This window comes from Nomascus leucogenys, chromosome 3 (assembly GCF_006542625.1).
Source record: "Nomascus leucogenys isolate Asia chromosome 3, Asia_NLE_v1, whole genome shotgun sequence".
Taxonomy (NCBI): Eukaryota; Metazoa; Chordata; class Mammalia; order Primates; family Hylobatidae; genus Nomascus; species Nomascus leucogenys.
The window spans coordinates 135,666,398-135,686,823 of NC_044383.1; the positions used below are offsets into that span (position 1 = coordinate 135,666,398).

General features: G+C 43.0%; 1 protein-coding gene across 2 annotated transcripts in view; it reads right to left on the minus strand.

Moving 5' to 3' along the window:
• The window catches only part of KATNA1 (katanin catalytic subunit A1), a 59,923-nt gene extending 40,213 nt beyond the window's left edge, over positions 1 to 19,710 (minus strand). For both annotated transcript variants that reach the window (XM_030809824.1, XM_003255861.1), the window contains exons 1-3: positions 19,376 to 19,710; positions 7,290 to 7,464; positions 1,684 to 1,841 (exon numbers count right to left, since the gene is read on the minus strand). In XM_030809824.1, coding sequence (XP_030665684.1) covers positions 1,684 to 1,841; positions 7,290 to 7,451 — 320 coding nt within the window. In that variant the 5' untranslated portion in view covers positions 7,452 to 7,464; positions 19,376 to 19,710. The remainder of the gene's footprint in view (positions 1 to 1,683; positions 1,842 to 7,289; positions 7,465 to 19,375) is intronic.
• Positions 19,711 to 20,426: the final 716 nt, after the last annotated feature.

Here is a 20,426-nt window from a genome sequence, read left to right on the forward strand (position 1 = left end):
AATCCAGCACTTGTATTATAAAATACAACCAGGCCGGGTGTGGTGGCTCACGCCTGTAATTCCAGCACTTTAGGAGGCCAAGGTGGGCGAATCACGAGGCCAGGAGTTTGAGACCAGTCTGGCCGACATGGTGAAACCCTGTCTCTACTAAAAATACAAAAAATTAGCTGGGCATGATGGCAGGTGCCTGTAATTTCAGCTACCTGGGGGGTTGAGGCAGGAGAATTGCTTGAACTCAGGAGGCAGAGGTTGCAGTGAGCCGAGATCATGCCACTGCACTCCAGCCCAGGCGACAGAGTGAGACTCCATCTCAAAAAACAAATAAATAAAATACAATAAAATAATATACAACCAAGACTGGTCCGAAGGTAGTGAATTATCTCAATTGATTGTTCACAGTCACAGATCAAACTCTTTGTTCTATTCTTCCCCTCCTTCTCACTACTGCACTTAACTAGTCTTAAAAAAAAAAAACAAAAAAAACAAAAAACAAGAAATCAGACTTGCAATGACAAAATGTTAAAACTCAAAACCATCTGAGCAACATCTTAATGCAAGGTTAACGGGCAATGAACCTGGGAAGTCATAAGTGTTCTTTCTAGAAAGGCATGACACAGTCAATATTTAAATCTACAATACAAACTAGGAAATCTATTATGTAAGTGAAATAGATAACGTCCACCTGCACACTTGTCAGTTTAAAAATGTGCAGTAAAACTATGCATGATTGGCTAGTTACAGTATTTCAGTATTTCAGTAACTAGTTGTTCATTTGCTCGCACTTGGTAGTCGGAAGTTGGGGAAAAAAAGCCAGAGAAAGCCCTAAAATTCATAACATTTTATATTTACTGTTCTCTATGAATTAAAAAGCCCATTTTTTTTTCTATTTTAGCAAATTTAGAAAAATTTTCCATTTTTCGTTATACCTTGATGAAAAGAAATATTCTGTGATCCCTGTTTGAGAACCACTGTTTGTTAGTCTAACTTAATCTCTTTGCATAAGAAAAATCTGAGGCCTGGCTGGGCGCGGTGGCTCAGGCCTGTAATCCCAGCACTTTGGGAGGATAAGGCAGGTGGATCACGAGGTGAGGATATCGAGACCAGCCTGGCCAACATGGTGAAACCCTGTCTCTACTAAAATACAAAAAATTAGCCGGGCATGTTGGTGTGCACCTGCAGTCCCAGCTGCTCAGGAGGCTGAGGCAGGGAAATTGCTTGAACCCGGGAGATGGAGGTTGCAGTGAGCCAAGATCACGCCACTGCACTCCAGCCTCGTGACAGAGCGAGACTCCGTCTAAAAAAAAAAAAAAAAGAAAAAAAGAAAAATCTGAGGCCTAAAAAGGTTCTATTATTTTCCCAAAGCTACAGAGAGTGGCAAAGACAGACACAGAGCTTGGATATTTCAATTCCTAACCCCATTCTCCTTCCGCAAGATAACACTGTCTCTACCGCTTTAAGGTCATTCACAAAAGCATATTTTTAAATTATTCCTACCTAAATCTTATTTTTTGAAATAGGTCAAAAAGGCACAAGGTTCAAGACCAGTGAGTTAGAAAAGAGACAACGTTCAGTAAAGAAAACTCCCTCCCATTCCTGTCTCTCAGCCACCCCATCCTCCTCCTAGATATAATCAATGCTATAAGCTTCTTGGGCTAACTGGTTTCTTAAAAGGTCTCCGCTTACCTTCGTTCAACAGGTACAGGCATGGACCAGACTTCTCCCTCAGAAGCTGGAAGGTCATGCTGTGCTGCTTTCAAGGGAGTGCTGTCCAGTTTAAAGCTCTCTAGTGTTTTCATGATATCTTTAACATGTTTAGCTTCCACATTTATTTCCTGCCAAACCTGATTTCAAAGAAGAAGATGGATCTTTAAATTTCTATATCACTGTCAAAATTAAATGAGGGCCATTTATTAGAGATGTTAGAAAACTCCATTTTGATATCAGATATCCAGTAATCCACATCAAGATATTCTATCAAAATGTTAATAACAGTTCATTAAATTTAGGTTTTCAATTGCAATTTTTTTTTTTTTTTGAGATGGAGGGTCGCTGTGTCGCCCAGGCTGGAATGCAGTGGCGTGATCACTCTCGGCTCACTGCAAGCTCCGCCTCTCGGGTTCAGGTCATTCTCCTGCCTCAGCCTCCCGAGTAGCTGGGACTACAGGCGCCCACCACCATGCTTGGCTAGTTTTGTGTATTTTTAGTAGAGACAGGGTTTCGTCGTGTTAGCCAGGATGGTCTTGATCTCCTGACCTCATGATCCAACCGCCTAGGCCTCCCAAAGTGCTGGGATTACAGGCGTGATCCACCACGCCCAGCCCTCAATTGCAAAATTAATTCTGATAAAATGAATTAAACATCCAGGATAGGCTAGGCATAGTGGCTCACGCCTGTAATCCCAGCACTTTAGGAGGCTGAGGCAGACGGATCACTTGAGCTCAGGAGTTTGAGACAAGCCTGGCCAACATGGTAAAACCCCATCTCTACTAAAAATACAAAAAATTTGCCGGGCATGGGGGCTGGCGCCTATAGTCCCAGTTACTTGGGAGGCTGAGGCAGGGGAATCTCTTGAGCCCAGGAGGTGGAGGTTGCAGAGAGTCAAGATCGTGCCACTGCACTCCAGCCTGGGCAACACAGCAAGACTCTGTCTCAAAAAAAAAAAAAAACCCAGGCTAACTAAATCACACTACTAATTTATATTCTTATTTAAATTGCATAGCTGGGTGTGCTGGCACGTGCATGTAATCCCAGCTACTCGGGGAGGCTGAGGCAGGAGAATTGCTTGAACCTGGGAGGCGGAGGCAGTGGCGAGCCGGAGATCGTGCCACTGCACTCCAGCCTGGGCAACAAGAGCGAAACTCTGGCTCAAATAAATAAATAAATAAATAAATAAATTGCATAACAGGCCAGGTGCGGTGGCTCACACCTGTAATCTCAATACTTTGGGAGGCCAAGGAGGACAGATCACCTGAGGTCAGGAGTTCAAGACCAGCCTGGCCAACATGTTGAAACCCCACCTCTATTAAAAATACAAAAATTAGCTGGGTGTGGTGGCGGGCACCTGGAATCCCAGCTACTCGGGAGGCTGAGGCATGACAATCGCTTGAACCCAGGAGGTAGAGGCTGCAGTGAGCGGAAATCGCGCCATTGCACTCCAGCCTGGGCAACAGAGTGAGACTCCATCTCAAAAAAATAAAATAAAATAAAATAAATTGCGTAACAAATTGAAAAGTTAGGCATAACTTTAAAGTTCTACAAGAATAATTAGCTGGGCATGGTGGCCCATGCCTGTAGTCCTGCCTACTTGAGAGGCTGAGATGAGAGAATTGATTGAGCCCAAGGGGAAAAAAAAAACCCATCAAAGCACAACTTGTGAAAGTTTCATTTTTGTCAAACTTTTATTTTTATTTTTTAGAGACAAGGTTTCATTCTGTTGCCCAGGCTGTACTGCAGTGGCATGATCATAGCTCACCATAACCTCAAACTCCTGGGTTCAAGGAATCCTCCCACCTCAGCTTCTCAAAGTGCTGGGATTACAGGTATGAGCCACCATGCCCAACCCTACTTTGATAATTTTTATGCTGTTTAATTAACTTTTTAAATGCTGATTAACCCCAATTACCCTGATTTGATCATTAGATATTGTATACAGGAATCAAAATATAATGTGTATGCCCAAGATATGTACAACTATTATACATCAGTAAATAATTTCTAAAAAATCAATACAACACTGATCAGAATATACTAATTTTATGGCTAATGGGTCACAACCTACAGACTAAAAAAGGTCTCAATTCATATGCGACCAAGGTATTTTTTTAAAAGCAGTCTTTTTTTTTTTTCAAATATTTTTTAGAGACAGGGTCTCATTCTGTCATCCAGTCTGGAATGCAATAAAATGGCCCTAGTTTTGAGAGTAAGGCTCCACCTCAAAAATAAAAGAGAAAAGGAATCTTGACGCAATTTAAAAACTAATCTTGGGCAACATAACAATACCCCATCTCTAAAAAAAAAAATAAGCCAGGCATGTTGGTTTGTGCCTGTGGTCCCAGCTACTCTGGAGGCTGGGTGGGAGGATTGCTTGAGCCTGGGAAGTTAAGGTTGCAGTGAGCCATGATTGCACCACCGTACTCCAGCCTGGGGAACAGACCGAGACCCTGCCTCAAAAAAACCCTCAAAAACCTATATATAGTTTTGATTCAACTGTATTATAGTAATGGGTCTTAACTCAGCCTAAAAACTAGATATGGTGACGGCTGTACATTATATATGTATTTAATGCCACTGAACTGTATACTTAAAAATGGCCAAGTCTGGGTGCAGTGGCTCACATCTGTAATCTCAGTACGTTGGGAGGCTGAGGCGGGCAGATCACCTGAGGTCAGGAGTTCTAGACCAGCCTGGCCAACATGGTGAAAACCCCTTCTCTACTAAAAGTACAAACAAATTAGCTAGATGTGGTGGTGCACACTTGTAATTTCAGCTACTCGGGAGGCTGAGGCAGGAGAATCACTTGACCCTAGGAGGCAGAGGTTGCAATGAGCCGAGATTGCGCCACCGCACTCCAGCCTGGGCAACAGAGTGAGACTCCATCTCAAAACAAACAAACAAAAAAAAACCCCAGTAAAGTGTTATGTATATTTTACAATAAGAAAATGGTAGGTCGGGCATGGTGGCTCATGCCGGTAATCCCAGCACTTTGGGAGGCCAAGGCAAGCGGATCACCTGAGGTCAGGAGTTCGAGACCAGCCTGGCTACATGGTGAAACCCCATCTCTACTAAAAATACAAAAATTAGCTGGGTGTGGTGGTGGGTTCTTGTAATCCCAGCTACTCGGGAGTCTGAGGCGGGAGAATCGCTTGAACCCAGGAGGTGGAGGGTGCAGTGAGCTGAGACTGCGCCATTGCACTCCAGCCTGGGCAACAAGTGAGAAACTCCATCTCAAAAAAAAAAAAAAAAAAAAAAAACCAGAAAATGGTAAAAAAAACTATATATATAATATTGAAATGAAATTTAAGATAATGTTTTGCTTTATAACTTACATGATTTAATCTTAAGTACCTTTAAACAAAAGCTTAGACTTAAGTAAAAGTCTTTGGCCTAACAACAAAAGGTCTAAAAAGTCCTTCACTGACAAACTTAAGACTCCTTATGAAATAAAATATTTTCTAGGCCGAGCATGGTGACTCACACCTATAATCCTAGCACTTTGGGAGGCCGAGGCAAGAGGATCATTTGAGCCCAGGAGTTCAAGACCAGCCTGAACAACATAGTGAGATGCCATGTCTATAAAAAATAAATAAATAAAAGATAAATAAAATAAAATAAAATATTTGCCCCTTCTGGTAATTATATGGATATGGTAAAGGATATGGAGGGACAGATATAGGGAAATAGATTAAGTTCAAAGAGATAGGCTGTTTCTCTCAAAAAAATTAAGGACAAATATTGAACAATATTTAAAAAGCAGCTCAGTAGAATCTGAGGTATAATATTCTATCTAGAAGACCAGCTCAAATAGACTATTACTTTCATTTTTCTTTTTTTTTTTTTTTTTTGAGACAGAGTCTCACTCTGTTGCCAGGCTGGAGTGCAATGGTGCAATCTCGGCTCACGGCAACCTCCGCCTTCTGGTATCAAGCGATTCTCCCACCTCAGCCTCCAAAGTAGCTGAGATTACAGGTGCCTGCCACTACACCCAGCTAATTTTTTTGTATTTTAGTAGAGATGGGGTTTCACCATGTTGGTCAGGCTGGTCTCGAACTCCTGACCTCAGGTGATCTGCCCACCTCAGCCTCCCAAAGTGCTGGGATTACAGGCGTGAGCCACCACGCCTGGCAAGACTTATTTTCTTAACGTTTTTTTCCTCTTGTGACATAGTTGAGCCTTGTTATAAATGCCACCCTCCACTGGACCTGTAAGTTCTACAATTTCCAATTTTAAATTTCTGTTGGTCCTCAGTGATTTAAGTTTCTCAATGGGATTCAACCATAATCTGCTTTATAAAGTTCTATTATACAAGGAATATGAGGCCAGGCGTGGTGGCTCACACCTGTAATCCCAGCACTTAGGGAGGCTGAGGTGGGGGGATCACTTTAGCCTAAGAGTTTGAGACCAGCCTGGGAAACATAGGGAGATCCCATCTCTACCAAAAAATTTAAAAATGAGCAGGTCACAGTGGGGCACACCTCTGGTTCCACCCACTCAGGAGGCTGAGGTGGGAGGATTGTTTGAGCCTGGGAGATCAAGGCTGTAGAGACTGCACTCCCTCCTGGGCAAGACAGCAAGACCCTCTCTCAAAAAGTTTTTTAAAAAAATATGGTACCTGTGAGATTCACAAGCCATTTACAGTTTCGACAGTGGCTTAATAAAGTCTATTCTATTTTTACCAAGTAAAAATCTGATAAAAAAAAATGTCAAAACTATTATTTTAAAAAACTATTGGCTGGGCTTGGTGGCTCATGCCTGTAATCCCAGCACTTTGGGAGGCCAAGGTGGGCAGATCACCTGAGGTCAGGAGTTCGACACCAGCCTGGCCAACATGGTGAAACCCCATCTCTACCAAAAATACAAAAATTAGCTGGGTGTGGAGGCAGGCGCCTGTAATCCCAGCTACTAGGGAGGCTTGAACCTGGGAGGCGAAGGTTGCAGTGAGCCGAGATCGTGCCACTGCACTCCACCCTGGATGACAAGAGCAAAACTCCGTCTCAAGGAAAAAAACAAACAAACAAACAAAAAACCCTCTTATTAGATTCCAGCAATTAGAATTAAGTAGAACTCATAATACTGCTGATGGTTAAAGTGGATTATTATTAATATAAGTTTCAAGTAATACTATATAGAAATCTGTGTAATAACTCACATACTCATGTTTTGTTTTGATTTTTATTTTTGAGACAAGGTCTAGCTCTGTTGCCCAGGCTGGAGTGTAGTGGTACAAGCATAGCTCACTGCAGCCTCAACCTCCCAGGCTCAAGTGATCCTCCCACCTCAACCTTCCTAGTAGCTAGGACTACAGGCACACACCACCACATCTGGCTAATTTTTTTATTTTTGTAGAGATGAAGTCTTGCTATGTTGTCTAGACTGGACTTGAACTCCTGGCCTCAAGTGATCCTTCTACTTTGGCTTCCCAAAGTGCTAGGATTACAGGAGTGAGCCACTGTGTACTGTGCTCGGCAGTCATACCGTCTTAACATGTAACTACATATAGCATTGACATCTGATCTAAATTTTCTCTTCCGAATACTTAAGCCATTAAAACATACAGCAGACATTATTCTCACCTGTTGCCATTTCTGCTGGAGGTATGTATCTTTGACTGAGTACAGATACTTGTTCATTTGGTCAAGAACTCCCTGATAATAGACCATCGCAGAGTCATAGTTTCCCAGCAATGCATATTCACGAGCCAATTTTACATTCTCACTAATCATAAGAAGACTCATGTTCAACTGTAAGCTAAAAAGAAGAAGAAGAAAAAAAGAAACACTTTAGGTTTACATGTCTCTTGAAAATAAGTATAGTTATTAAAAAATACTTTCCAGGGCTCCCTCAAGAAACTCACAGTCACACATACCACACTTCCCATCTCTGTATGTGTGCTCATGCTATTTCCATTCCTTCAAAGAAATTTTTTTTTTTTTTTTTTGAGACAGAGTGCTGCTTTGTGGCCCAGGCTGGAGCGCAATGACATGATCTCGGCTCACTGCAACCTCTGCCTCCCGGGTTCAAGCGATTCTCCCACCTCAGCCTCCCAAGTAGTTGGGATTACAGACACCCACCATCATGCCCGGCTAATTTTTGTTGTATTTTTGTAGAGACGGGGTTTCACCATGTTGGCCCAGCTGGTTTCGAACTCTTGACCTCAGGTGATCTGCCCGCCTTGGCCTCCCAAAGTGCTGGGATTACAGGCATGAGCTACTGCGCCCGGCCTCAAAGAAATCTTTTATTTAGGAGGCTAAGGCAGGCAGCTCACTTCAGACCAGGAGTTCAAGACCAGCCTGGCCAATAGGACGAAACCCTGTCTCTACTAAAATGTAAAAATTAGCTGGGCGTGGTGGCACATGCCTATAGTCCCAGCTACTTGGGAGGCTGAGACACAAGAATTGCTTGAACCAGGGTAGCAGAGGTTGCAGTAGGCCAAGATCACGCCACTGTACTCCAGCCTGGGAGATGGAGCAAGATTCTGTTTAAAAACAACAACAACAAAAAAAAAAAAAACAGGCTGGGCGCGGTGGCTCATGCCTGTAATCCTAGCACTTTAGGAGGCTGAGGTGGGTGGATCACGAGGTCAGGAGATCAAGACCATCCTGGCCAACATGGTGAACTCGGTCTCTACTAAAAATACAAAAATTAGCTGGGCATGGTGGCACGTGCCTGTAATCCCAGCTACTCAGGAGGCTGAGGCAGGAGAATCACTTGAACCAGGGAGTCGGAGGTTGCGGTGAGCCGAGATCGCGCCACAGCACTCCAGCCTGGCAACAGCGTGAGACTGTCTCAAAAAATAAAAAAAAAATTTAAAACATTGTTTTAAAAAAGTTCCCACATTCAAACCCTCCCTATTGTCAAAGCCCAGCTCAAATGGCAGTTTTCCTAACATGTCTACCCCTGAACTCCTCAGTTCAAAATAAACTCTCCCTCCTCTAAAGTCCCCTTGCACTTTACTGTGACTTTCACCCCAAGACACTTGTCTACTTCAAATTATAGTTTCTATATACGTCTTATCTCTAGTAGACTGTTATCTGACAGTAGGATTTGCATCTGAAAGGTGTGAGACTATAGGATCCTTGCATGACACACATCTTATTAAACATCTGCAGAATGAATAGTGAGTATTAGATACATTTTTTGAAGCAGTATGGATTAGCAGAAGGCGTTATGTATTTTGAAGTTGGAAAAATCTTGGCTAGAATTGTCATTGTGCCACCTTAGTCAAGTCCCTTAACTTTTTTCTAAGCCTATTTTCATATCTGTAGAACTGTCATAGCAACTACTTTCAGGAGCTATGCTATAAACAATAAATGGCTATTTAAAGTACTAAGCATACTACTTGACAAATAGTAGGTCTTCAATAAATGTTAAATGTATCTGCCATGAAACTTTCTATATATGAGAACCTAATCCAACCTTTGAACCTAGAAGTTCAAGACCAGCCTGGGCAATATGGCAAAACCCCATCTCTACAAAAAATACAAAAATTAGCAGAGCATGGTGGCATGCGCCTGTAATCCCAGCTACTCAAGAGGCTGAGGTGGGAGGATTAGCTGAGCCTGGGGAGGTCAAAGCTACAGTAAGCCGAGATAGTGCCACTGTACTCCAGCCTGGGCAACACAGACAGAGTGAGACTGTATCTCAAGAAAACATTTTAAAAAAAATGCACTTAGTAGGATATGGATATATGGATGTGGATATAAAGCATTAGAAGCAGATGCCTGATAAATGTCAGCTTTGTTAATGTTCACAATGACTATTATTATTTTCTAACTGTAAATCACACGGTGAAGTTCAAGGCTGGAAAGATTTACGTGCTTTTAGGGGGCAATAATTTGGATTAGGGATGTGGCTATGGGAATAAAAAGAAACAAATCAGAAACACTGCGGTGAAAGAACTGCTGAGATTACTTAGGAACTCACTGTGTGGAGAAGAAGTTGAAAATGAATGAAGTTTCAAGCCTAGAGGACTAAAAAGGTGAAGAAATCATGAAAGATTACAGTAAAGCTGTGAAGACATATAAGTATAAAGAAAAGATTTTTTTTACTTCTTTTGTGTGTCAGTGGGGTATCTAGATAAGTGTATTTCATAGCTAGTTTTCTAGCTGCATCCTTTCTGATTGGCACTGGCCAATCTTTGCTCACTCTAGCCCTATCCCACCATCAGGCAGAAAAACAGCAGTGCCAGCCCAATACCAGACAGAGATAGCAGAGTATTTCAGGGCCAACCTAGAACCTGGATAGAGTGAGGAGCTGATGAAAAAAGAGATGTCAACACAGCAGCTCTTCAGAGTGGTCTCAGCCAGGCGCGGTGGCTCACACCTGTAATCCCAGCACTTTGGGAAGCTGAGGCAGGAGGACTGCTTGAGCTTAGGAGTTCAAGACCAGCCTGGGCAACACGGAAAAACCCCATCTCTACAAAAAATACAAAAATTAGCAGAGCATGGTGGTGTGCGCCTGTTGTCCCAGCTACTCGGGAGGCTGAGGTGGGAGGATTACCTGAGCCTGGGAAGGTCAAAGCTGCAGTAAAGCCGAGATAGTGCCACTGTACTCCAGCCTGGGCAACAGAGACAGAGTGAGACTGTATCTCAAGAAAACATTAAAAAAAAAAAAGCTCTTCATGTGTTTTCTGGCTGCATAAATGTCTTCTTTTGAGAAGTGTCTGTTCATGTCCTCTGCCCACTTTTTGATGGGGTTGTTTGTTTTTTTCTTGTAAATTTGTTTGAGTTCGTTATAGATTCTGGATATTAGCCCTTTGTCAGATGAGTAGGTTGCAAAAATTTTCTCCCATTCTGTAGGTTGCCTGTTCATTCTGATGATAGTTTCTTTTGCTGTGCAGAAGCTCTTTAGTTTAATGAGATCCCATTTGTCGATTTTGGCTTTTGTTGCCATTGCTTTTGGTGTTTTAGACATGAAGTCCTTGCCCATGCCTATGTCCTGAATGGTATTGCCTAGGTTTTCTTGTAGGATTTTAATGGTTTTAGGTCTAACATATAAGTCTTTAATCCAATGCTCATCATCACTGGCCATCAGAGAAATGCAAATCAAAACCACAGTGAGATACCATCTCACACCAGTTAGAATGGCCATCATTAAAAAATCAGGAAACAACAGGTGCTGGAGAGGATGTGGAGAAATAGGAACACTTTTACACTGTTGGTGGGACTGTAAACTAGTTCAACCATTGTGGAAGTCAGTGTGGCGATTCCTCAGGGATCTCGAACTAGAAATACCATTTGACCCAGCCATCCCATTACTGGGTATATACCCAAAGGACTATAAATCATGCTGCTATAAAGACACATGCACACGTATGTTTATTGTGGCACTATTCACAATAGCAAAGAGTTGGAACCAACCCAAATGTCCAACAACGATAGACTGGATTAAGAAAATGTGGCACATATACACCATGGAATACTATGCAGCCATAAAAAATGATGAGTTCGTGTCCTTTGTAGGGACATGGATGAAACTGGAAAACATCATTCTCAGTAAACTATCGCAAGGACAAAAAACCAAACACCGCATGTTCTCACTCATAGGTGGGAACTGAACAATGAGAACTCATGGACACAGGAAGGGGAACATCACACTCTGGGGACTGTTGTGGGGTGGGGGCAGGGGGGAGGGACAGCATTAGGAGATACACCTAATGCTAAATGACGAGTTAATGGGTGCAGGAAATCAACATGGCACATGGATACATATGTAACAAACCTGCACATTGTGCACATGTACCCTAAAACCCTAAAGTATAATAATAAAAAAAAAAAAAAAAAAAAAAGCTCAATCGAGACCATCCTGGCTAACATGGTGAAACCCCATCTCCACTAAAAATACAAAAAAATTAGCCGGGCGAGGTGGCGGGCGCCTGTAGTCCCACCTACGCGGGAGGCTGAGGCAGGAGAATGGCGTGAACCCAGGAGGAGGAGCCTGCAGTGAGCCGAGATCGCGCCACTGCACTCCAGCCTGGGTGAAAGAGCAAGACTCCGTCTCAGAAAAATAAAAAATAAAAAAAAAAAAGCTCCAGGCCCAGATGATTTCTCTAAGTATGGTGGTTTTTTTGGTTTTTCGGTTTTGTTTTTTTTTTTTTTTTTTTTTTTTTGAGACGGAGTCTCACTGTGTTGCCAGCCTGGAGTGCAGTGGCGCAATCTCGGCTCACCGCAACCTCTGCCTCTCAGGTTCAAGCAATTCTCCTGACTCAGGCTCCCGAGTAGCTGGGATTACAGGCATGTGCCACCACACCTGGCTAATTTTGTATTTTCAGTAGAGACAGGGTTTCTCCATGTTGGTCACGCTGGTCTCGAACTCCCGACCTCAGGTGATCTGCCCACCTGGGCCTCACAAAGTGCTGGGATTACAGGTGTGAGCCACCGCACTCGGTCTGGACTCGTGGGTTTTTTTTGTTTTTTTTTGAGACAGAGTCTCGCTCTGTCACTCAAGCTAGAGTGCAGTGGGGAGATCTCGGCTCACTGCAAGCTCCGCCTCTTGGGTTGATGCCATTCTCCTGCCTCAGCCTCCCAAGTAGCTGGGACTACAGGCGCCCGCCACTACGCCCAGCTAATTTTTTGTATTTTTTAGTAGAGACGGGGTTTCACCATGTTAGCCAGGATGGTCTCGATCTCCTGACCTCGTGATCCACCTGCCTTGGCCTCCCAAAGTGCTGGGATTACAGGCGGGAGCCACTGCGCCCGGCCTGCCGTGGGGTTTTTTTTAACCAAACTTCTAAACAGAAATAATTCCAGCCACATAAAAGTTGATCCAGAAAACAAGAGAAAAGCTGAGCAATTCTTTTTTATGAGGCTGAAATCATCTCAATTAACTGAATAAGAACACAAGACCCATTTCACTTATGAACATGGAAATCCTAATATTAGTTTACCTACAATGCATCAACACACACACTGCATGATCAAGAAGGGTTTATCCCAGAAATGCATGGATGACTTAAGATCAGAAAATCTCTCATTGTAATTCCTCACATTAATGGACAAAAGTACCTCACAAGAAAATGAGGAAAGAGCATAAAGGACAATTCACAGAAAAGAAACCCAAACGGCTAACAAGCACAGACAGGAGTGACCAATAAATAAAAACTGAAGCCATGAGAAATCTCTTTTTATTTTTTTAATTGTTTTGGAGACAGAGTCTCACTCTGTTGCCCAGGCTGGAGTGCAGTGGTGTGATCTCGGCTCACTGCAACCTCTGCCACCCAGGTTTGAGCAATTCTCCTGCCTCAGCCTCCCGAGTAGCTAGGACTACAGGTGCTCGCCACCACACCCAGCTAATTTTTGTATTTTTAGTAGAGATGGGGTTTCACCATGTTGGCCAGGATGGTCTCAATCTCTTGACCTTGTGATCCGCCCACCTGGGCCTCCCAAAGTGCTGGGATTACAGGCGTGAGCCTATGTGCCCAGCCAAGAGACCTCTTTTATTTACCAGACTCAAAAGTGCAATGATACTAAGCATTGGCAAGGATTTGGGAAAAAGGAAACCTTTACATCAATTTGCAGGCATAAACTAGCATAGTCATTTTGGAGTGCAATCTGCCAGTACTTGGGGAAATTATGTATGCATGTATATGTATATGTATATACACACACACATACACACACATATATATGTATATATACACCCCGTGACCCAGCAATCCCACTCTTGTGTAAATCTTCCAGAGAAAGTCTCACACAGATCCATAGAGGAACTTGGTTTTGGACATTAATGACAGAAATCTTTGAGAAATCAAGTAGAGTCAATCTATTTATTCCCTGCTAGGAAATACGGTGGATACAGACCACAGGGTACCATGTAGCAGATAGAAGCAATGAATAAAATTTACATATAGCAACATGGATGGATCATCAAAATACAGGGTTGGCTGAAAAAAAGGTCTCAGACACAGAACAAGATCTAAATCCCAATGTCATTTTATAAATTAAAAATACATATGCTACATAAAATGCTCATTTTTAAAGGATGCATACACATCCAAGAAAGTACCTTAAACATATCAGAGAGTCTATGGAAGGTGAGGAGGAAAATATGTGAGTGGAGAAATTGCTTACGACAAGTAGGAGAGAAACAAAAAATAAATATAACAAAAGAAGGGCCTTATATCCATGGATAATCATAGGGAGCCTTTAAGATGGCACTCAATGACCTTTGCCTCTTGGTACCCGTACCCTTATATAATTACTACCCCTTGAATGTGTGCTTGTAACAAATAACATAATACCATTTCTGAGATTAGACTATGACTTGCATCTTGCTTGCTGTCTCTTGCTGGCCCCACTCAAATGGAATACCAGCTCCACGCAGTGAGCTGCCTGGGCAGAGGCTCACATGGCAAAGAGCTGAGGCAGGATCCAGGCCAACAACCAGTGAGGAACTGAGGCCCTCAGTCCACCAGCCCCTGAGGAACTGAATCCTGCCAACAACCATGTGAGTGAGATCAGAAGTGAATCTTTCCTCACTAGAGCCTTGAGATGACTACAGGCCTGGCCAATACCTGATCACAGCTCTGAGAAACACCCTGAATCTAAGGCATCCAGCTAAGTCATGCCCAAATTCCTGACCCAGTGAAACAGTGAGAGAGATAATAAATGTCTGTTGTTTTAAGTCACCAAGTTTTGGGATAATCTGTTATGAAGCAATATAGCTATGAACTAAGGTCTATGAGTAACTCAAGACTGGGCATCTGAGCTCCAAAAGAAAAGGAATAAAATCCTATGACCTAAATCTTGCCTCCCTGGATTCATGACCGCTGATCATATTCTATCTTAACAAAAGCCTAAAGGCCAAGGACCATATCTCTCTGTTATTTACTGATATATCTCTAGCACCTAGAGCCATGTCCTCAAATGTAGATCTCAATCAATCTTCGAATGACTGAATACTGTCTAGTTGTTGTCCTTTTTTTTTTGAGACAGGGTCTCACTCTGTAGCCCAGGCTGGAGTGCAGTGGTGCCATCACGGCTCACTGCAGCCTTGATCTTCTGGGCTCAACTGATCCTGAGTAGCTGGGACCACAGATGTGTACCACCACACCCAGCTAATTTTTTTTTTTTTTTTGGTATGTTTTGTAGAGACGGGGATTTCACCATGTTGCCCAGGCTGGTCTTGAACTCCTGGGCTCAAGTAATCAGCCCACCTTAGCTTCCCAAAGTGCTAGGATTACAGGCATGAGCTCCATGCCTGGCCAGGTTTTTGCTGTAACTACCAAGAGTTCGTAACCTTGTCCAGTTCCTGACCCTCAGCATGGTCACATTCCTTGATCCTCAGCTCATCCCTTCCAAGCTGGGATTACAGCTTGATTCTTGTGTGATTACTTCTGCCCTGAAGCCATCCGTGCCCTACAGAGACACCTAGTCTGGACAAGGGTGTTAGAAAAGTAGAATTGGGGCCCGCTGCTAAAAGTATACAGTTGTTCTAGATGAGCTTGGATGCCAAGCCTTTCATGTCTTTTCCCTCTCTCCCTCTTTTCCTTAATAGTCACCCTGGAGATCTTTCTTCCCATTTTCTCACTAAAAAAATCTAAAATAATCAGGCATGGTGGTTCATGCCTGCAATCCTAGTACTTTGGGGTGCCAAGACAAGAGGATCGCTTGAGCCCAGGAGTTCAAGACCAGCCTGGCCAACATAGTGAAGCCCTATCTCTACAAAAATTACAAAAAATTAGCTGGGCATGATGGGGCACACCTGTAGTCCCAGCTACCAGGAGGCTGAGGTGGGAGGATCACCTGAGCCCAGGAGGTCAAAGCTGCAATGAGCTGTGATCACGTCACTGCACTCAAGCCTGGGTAAGAGAGTAAGGCTCTGTCTCAAAAAAAAAAAAAAAAAAAAATTAAATTAAATAAAAATAAATTTAAATTAAGTTGTTACTTATATATAGGTGGTCCTCGTTTTTTTCTTGAGGGCCATGATTCAATGGCCCAAAGCTCATACAAGTCCCTCCAAGCCTTCTTTAAAGGTTCCATGTCTTGAACTCTTTCTAGTCAGATAAAATTCTTTAGAAGCCAATGAATTGATATTTTCTAACAAATATGAATGTAAAGTCTAATCCAAGGCCACATTAACAAATGACTTGAAAAATCCCTGATTATCAAAGAAACAATGTGTTTGCAGAAAATAGTATTAAAGCACTCTTAGTTCACTAAATGTTAGCTGAAAATAATTTTCCCCATTCCCTTATTACTCTCTAAGCCCAAAACATCCTTCTCAAATGAATGTCACAACTGTAAATTTATGAAATTCTCCCAATTTTCAACAATATATCTTTATCATTGCTAAAATTCCACTGCAAGAAGACTAGAAACTGGCTCTATTTATCACAATATCTGGCAATATTTGAAGAAATGAATATATTTGAAATAAAAACTGGCCAGGTGCGGTGGCTCACCCTTGTAATCCCAGCACTTTGGGAGGCCGAGGCGGGCAGATCATGAGGTCAGGAGATCGAGACCATCCTGGCTAACACGGTGAAACCCCGTCTCTACTAAAAATACAAAAAATTAGCTGGGTGTGGTGGTGGGAGGCTGTAGTCCCAGCTACTCGGGAGGCTGAGGCAGGAGAATGGCATGAACCCGGGAGGTGGAGCTTGCAGTGAGCCCAGATCGCACCACTGCACTCCAGCCTGGGCGACAGAGCAAGACTCCATCTCAAAAAACAAAAAAAACAAAAAAAAAAGCTGACTGACACAGTTTAAGCACTATGAACTATAAACACATCTATTGGTTCAACATTAATAGAACACTTATAAAGATGAGATTGCCCCAAAATTCAGGCTCTTGGTTACACGGATTATTAGAGAGAAGGATAACTGTACGCTATGCCTGCTTTATCTCACAGCAAGCTTTTCCTTTGCATTATTCTAACAGAACCACCCTTTTGCTTACATGCCTTGAGTATTTATGAGTTAGCTAATGACTAAATTAACTTATTTAAAGTGAGCAAGATGCAATGTGAAATTTTAACTCAAGTGACAGAATGAAATTTTTTAAAATACTGAAATCCCAATTTTACAGCAAATATAGTATGTGATACAGTGTTGTGTCTCCACAGAGAAATTTTTTTTTTCTCCTCTAGGATTAGGAAAAAGAAGTGATCACAGAGACTGAAAAAGAACAGGCAAAATTTCCAAATATCTGAGTTCTAAGATTCTTATTCTCTCTCTAAACAACAAATACAGGGCCCTGCCTATTTCACACCTAAAGAGGATACCTTACCCATTTAATTTTTAAAGGACTCAGGCTGGGCTCCACTTATTTGCAGTTTTTTAACATAACGTGCATGGGTCATTCATTCAAGAAATATTAAAGGAACATCAACTAAGTTGCAAGGAATTGCACTGAAGACAAAAATAAGACAGAATTAGACCTTGAAATCCTTGAAGTTTAATAGAAGGGATATCACCTTATTTATTCTAGGTGGGTTTTGTTTTCTTTGCTTAGTAAGAGGAGACAAACATAGAATATTATTAAACACAGACTAAAAAATCGGCAGCAATGTTGGAAGCCTGAAAATGTTTTAAAAATACCTATCTGTAAAATTTATTTCCTAAAACAAAAAGATCACGAAACCCAATCATGCATCTTCCTGAAGGCATTTCAGTAAAGCAAGTGTATATGACTTCAAAAGCGGCCATAAATTGGTAAGCAATTTTCAGAATGTTCATCTCTGGGATATGGAAGAAACCACACGCTAATTTACAGTCAGCCACTGATGATTACGAATAAGCACAATAAATGAATGACCCATGACCAATTACAGCATGGCATACATTTTTCTTACCTTTATAACCATCATATGATAAATACTTAAGCACAAGAAAGTTACCACTATTTTTTAAAAACACCAAAAAGCAACCTGTTCAGAAAAAAAGTACATATAAAGTCCATCTATTTGTACAGTAAACTTTCAGTTCACCCTAAACAAACAAATCAATGAGTATAATTATTAAAATGTAATTTAAAAGTCATATTCAAGCCCTATCGATAAACGCCACAAGCAAAAGCTATTTAGCATGTTATCAACACTGACCATATTTATGTGATAATACTATCTTTTTTAAACAGTCAAGTGGCTAAAAAAACCCAAACTATTGTTAACAGAAATTCAACAATGTTAATAGAGTGAATTCAACAAGATTCTCTAATCCTCAATATTTGTCAGCATCTTGATACCAGTTTCAAAATGAGGTGGAGAATCCCTTGCGGACTACATAGCATGTCTATTACCTATAAAAATGTAAACGCTTCTTGAATAACCAACGCTATAAAGAAGCTTTATATAGCTTTTCATAGTCTAGGAATGTTGAAAAGTTGATCAGTACTGCGTGTTTTTTTTTTTTTTAAAGGTATTTACAGGCCACAAGTTGTTAATGTTAATACGAAACAAACTTTTGCTCCTATTTCTTGGTATAAGAACAAACACCGGCCGGGCGCAGTGGCTCACGCCTGTAATCCCAACACTTTGGGAGGCCTAGGCGGGCGGATCACAATGTCAGGAAATCGAGACCAGCCTGGCCAACACGGTGAAACCCCATCAATACTAAAATACAAAAAATTTGCCGGGCGTGGTGGAGCCCGGCTGTAGTCCCAGCTACTCGGGAGGCTGAGGCAGGGGAATCGCTTGAACCCAGGAGGCGGAGGTTGCAGTGAGCCGAGATTGCGCCACTGCACTCCAGCCTGGCGACAGAGCAAGACTCCGTCTAAAAAAAAAAAAAAAAAAAAAGAACAAAACCCAGCTCTTTTGGAAAAGAAAATAGGACTTTATACTGAGACATTTAAGTCTGTAAAAACATTTCAAGAATCTGTCTTAACAACATCTACTAAGGTGACTATCATTGTGACTACGTGACAAAGATCTACTGCACCCATTCTAAAACATCGGGAATGTTTTCAGCAATAACTAAAGGTCTAATTTCAAAGAGGAAGACGTAAATTAGCGCTTTAAGAGAAAAGAGCATCACTGCGCTGTTGGAAGTTAGTAACTAATATAAAAGCGGCCCTTCGCGGTTATAACAGGAAACTATTTTTGATTAAATAAGAGCTTGAGATTATCCACTGTAAGGCACTTCAGGATCTACGTTTATCTGTAACTTTGTCATCACATTTGTATGAAACAACTGTTTCGAGGGAAAACTTTTCTAAAAGGTACCAACTCTAAACCAAAAGGCCCACAGGCCTTCCAGAGGACGCCGGGCTCTAGAATAAATAAGAAATAACATCCCCAACAATATCACTCGAACCTAATAAATTTTAAGAAAAGAAGTTGCCTCCCAATGTCAAGGCCATCGGGGTTTTTACCTGTGAGGGTTTCGGGGTGGGGGGCGTGAGCGGGTTCGGGAGAAAACCAGTCGAAAAAGCGAAGGACTAAAAACTCTCGGCTGGTGACTTCGCTAACGACACAGATCAAAAGATGGGATCGACAGGAGCCCCCGAAAAGTCCCCTGCCGGACAGGATTCCTCAGGTAGGGGGACTGTCACCTAAGCCAAGTTATCGGGGACAACAGCAAGGACCTAAGACCTCAGCTCAGGCACAGGCAGGCTCACGGAGGGTTGCGCGGCGGGTTCTCGCTGCGGGCCCCCCGAGTCCCTCACCAGCCCGGCCCTGGAAAATCGGGGGTCCCCAGAGCGCCGCCTGAGTGAAAACTCACCTGCGGCGGCCCAAGCTCCTCGGGAAACCGCCCAACGCCAGGCACAGGGGATTGGCCGAGTGGAGGTCCCGGCAGCGAGGAAGGAGGGCCTGACCCAGTACAGCCCACCTTGCTCTCCGCTCACGGCTCTAGTACTGCCCAGTTCAATCGTCAACACCACCTGCTGGCGCGGCTCCTGCTCGCGGAGAATTTGAAGACAAACCCGCCAGGGTCACTTCCGGTGCCGGGGACGACCTGGCCGACTCCGGCGCACGCGGGGCGACGCCCCGGGAGCGAGGTCGCTGGGCGGGAGCGGCGGAAGAGGGTGTGGCCGGGCCCGGGGACGCGCGTGCGCAGTCTGGCGCCACCGCCTCCTAGCGGACGAGGCGGAGACCAGGGAGAGTATAGACCTTGGTATAGATGATATTGTGGTACTACCTCGCCTCTGTACCTTGTTCAGGTGCTTGCTCACTTTCCCTCCCATTTGATTTTCACCACACTCACACACACACCGAGGTCAGGTGAATGTCCAGGATCAAGCAATTCGTTTATGACGAATCCTGTTTTAGAACCTAGTATTCAGAATTCCCCACCTGGGCTCCGTGTCATGACATAACAATAGGGAGGGGGTAAACAAAGATTCTCGGACACATTGCTAGTGGGATTTTATTTTCTTGATTTTTTTTATCACCGTTTTAATACGACCAGATAAGGGAAATTATGCTATTTCATGACTTACAGATATGTACTGCACAGGGCTTCTTCCAGTCTCAATCTCCACCCTCTGCCATCACTTGGGGCAGAATAGGGCACTTATCACACATTCCTTTAAAAACCCAAGGTAATTAAGTTTCTAACATTAAAGCATCCCGACTGGGCACAGTGGCTCATCCCTGTAATCCCAGCACTTTGGGAGGCTGAGGCGGGAGAATAGCTTGAGCCGGGAGTTCAAGACCAGCCTGGGCAACATATGAGACCCCCGTCTCTACAAAAAGCACAAAAATTGGCTGGACATGGTGGCGCGCGCCTGTAGTCCCACCTACTCAGGAGGCGGACACAAGAGGATCACTTG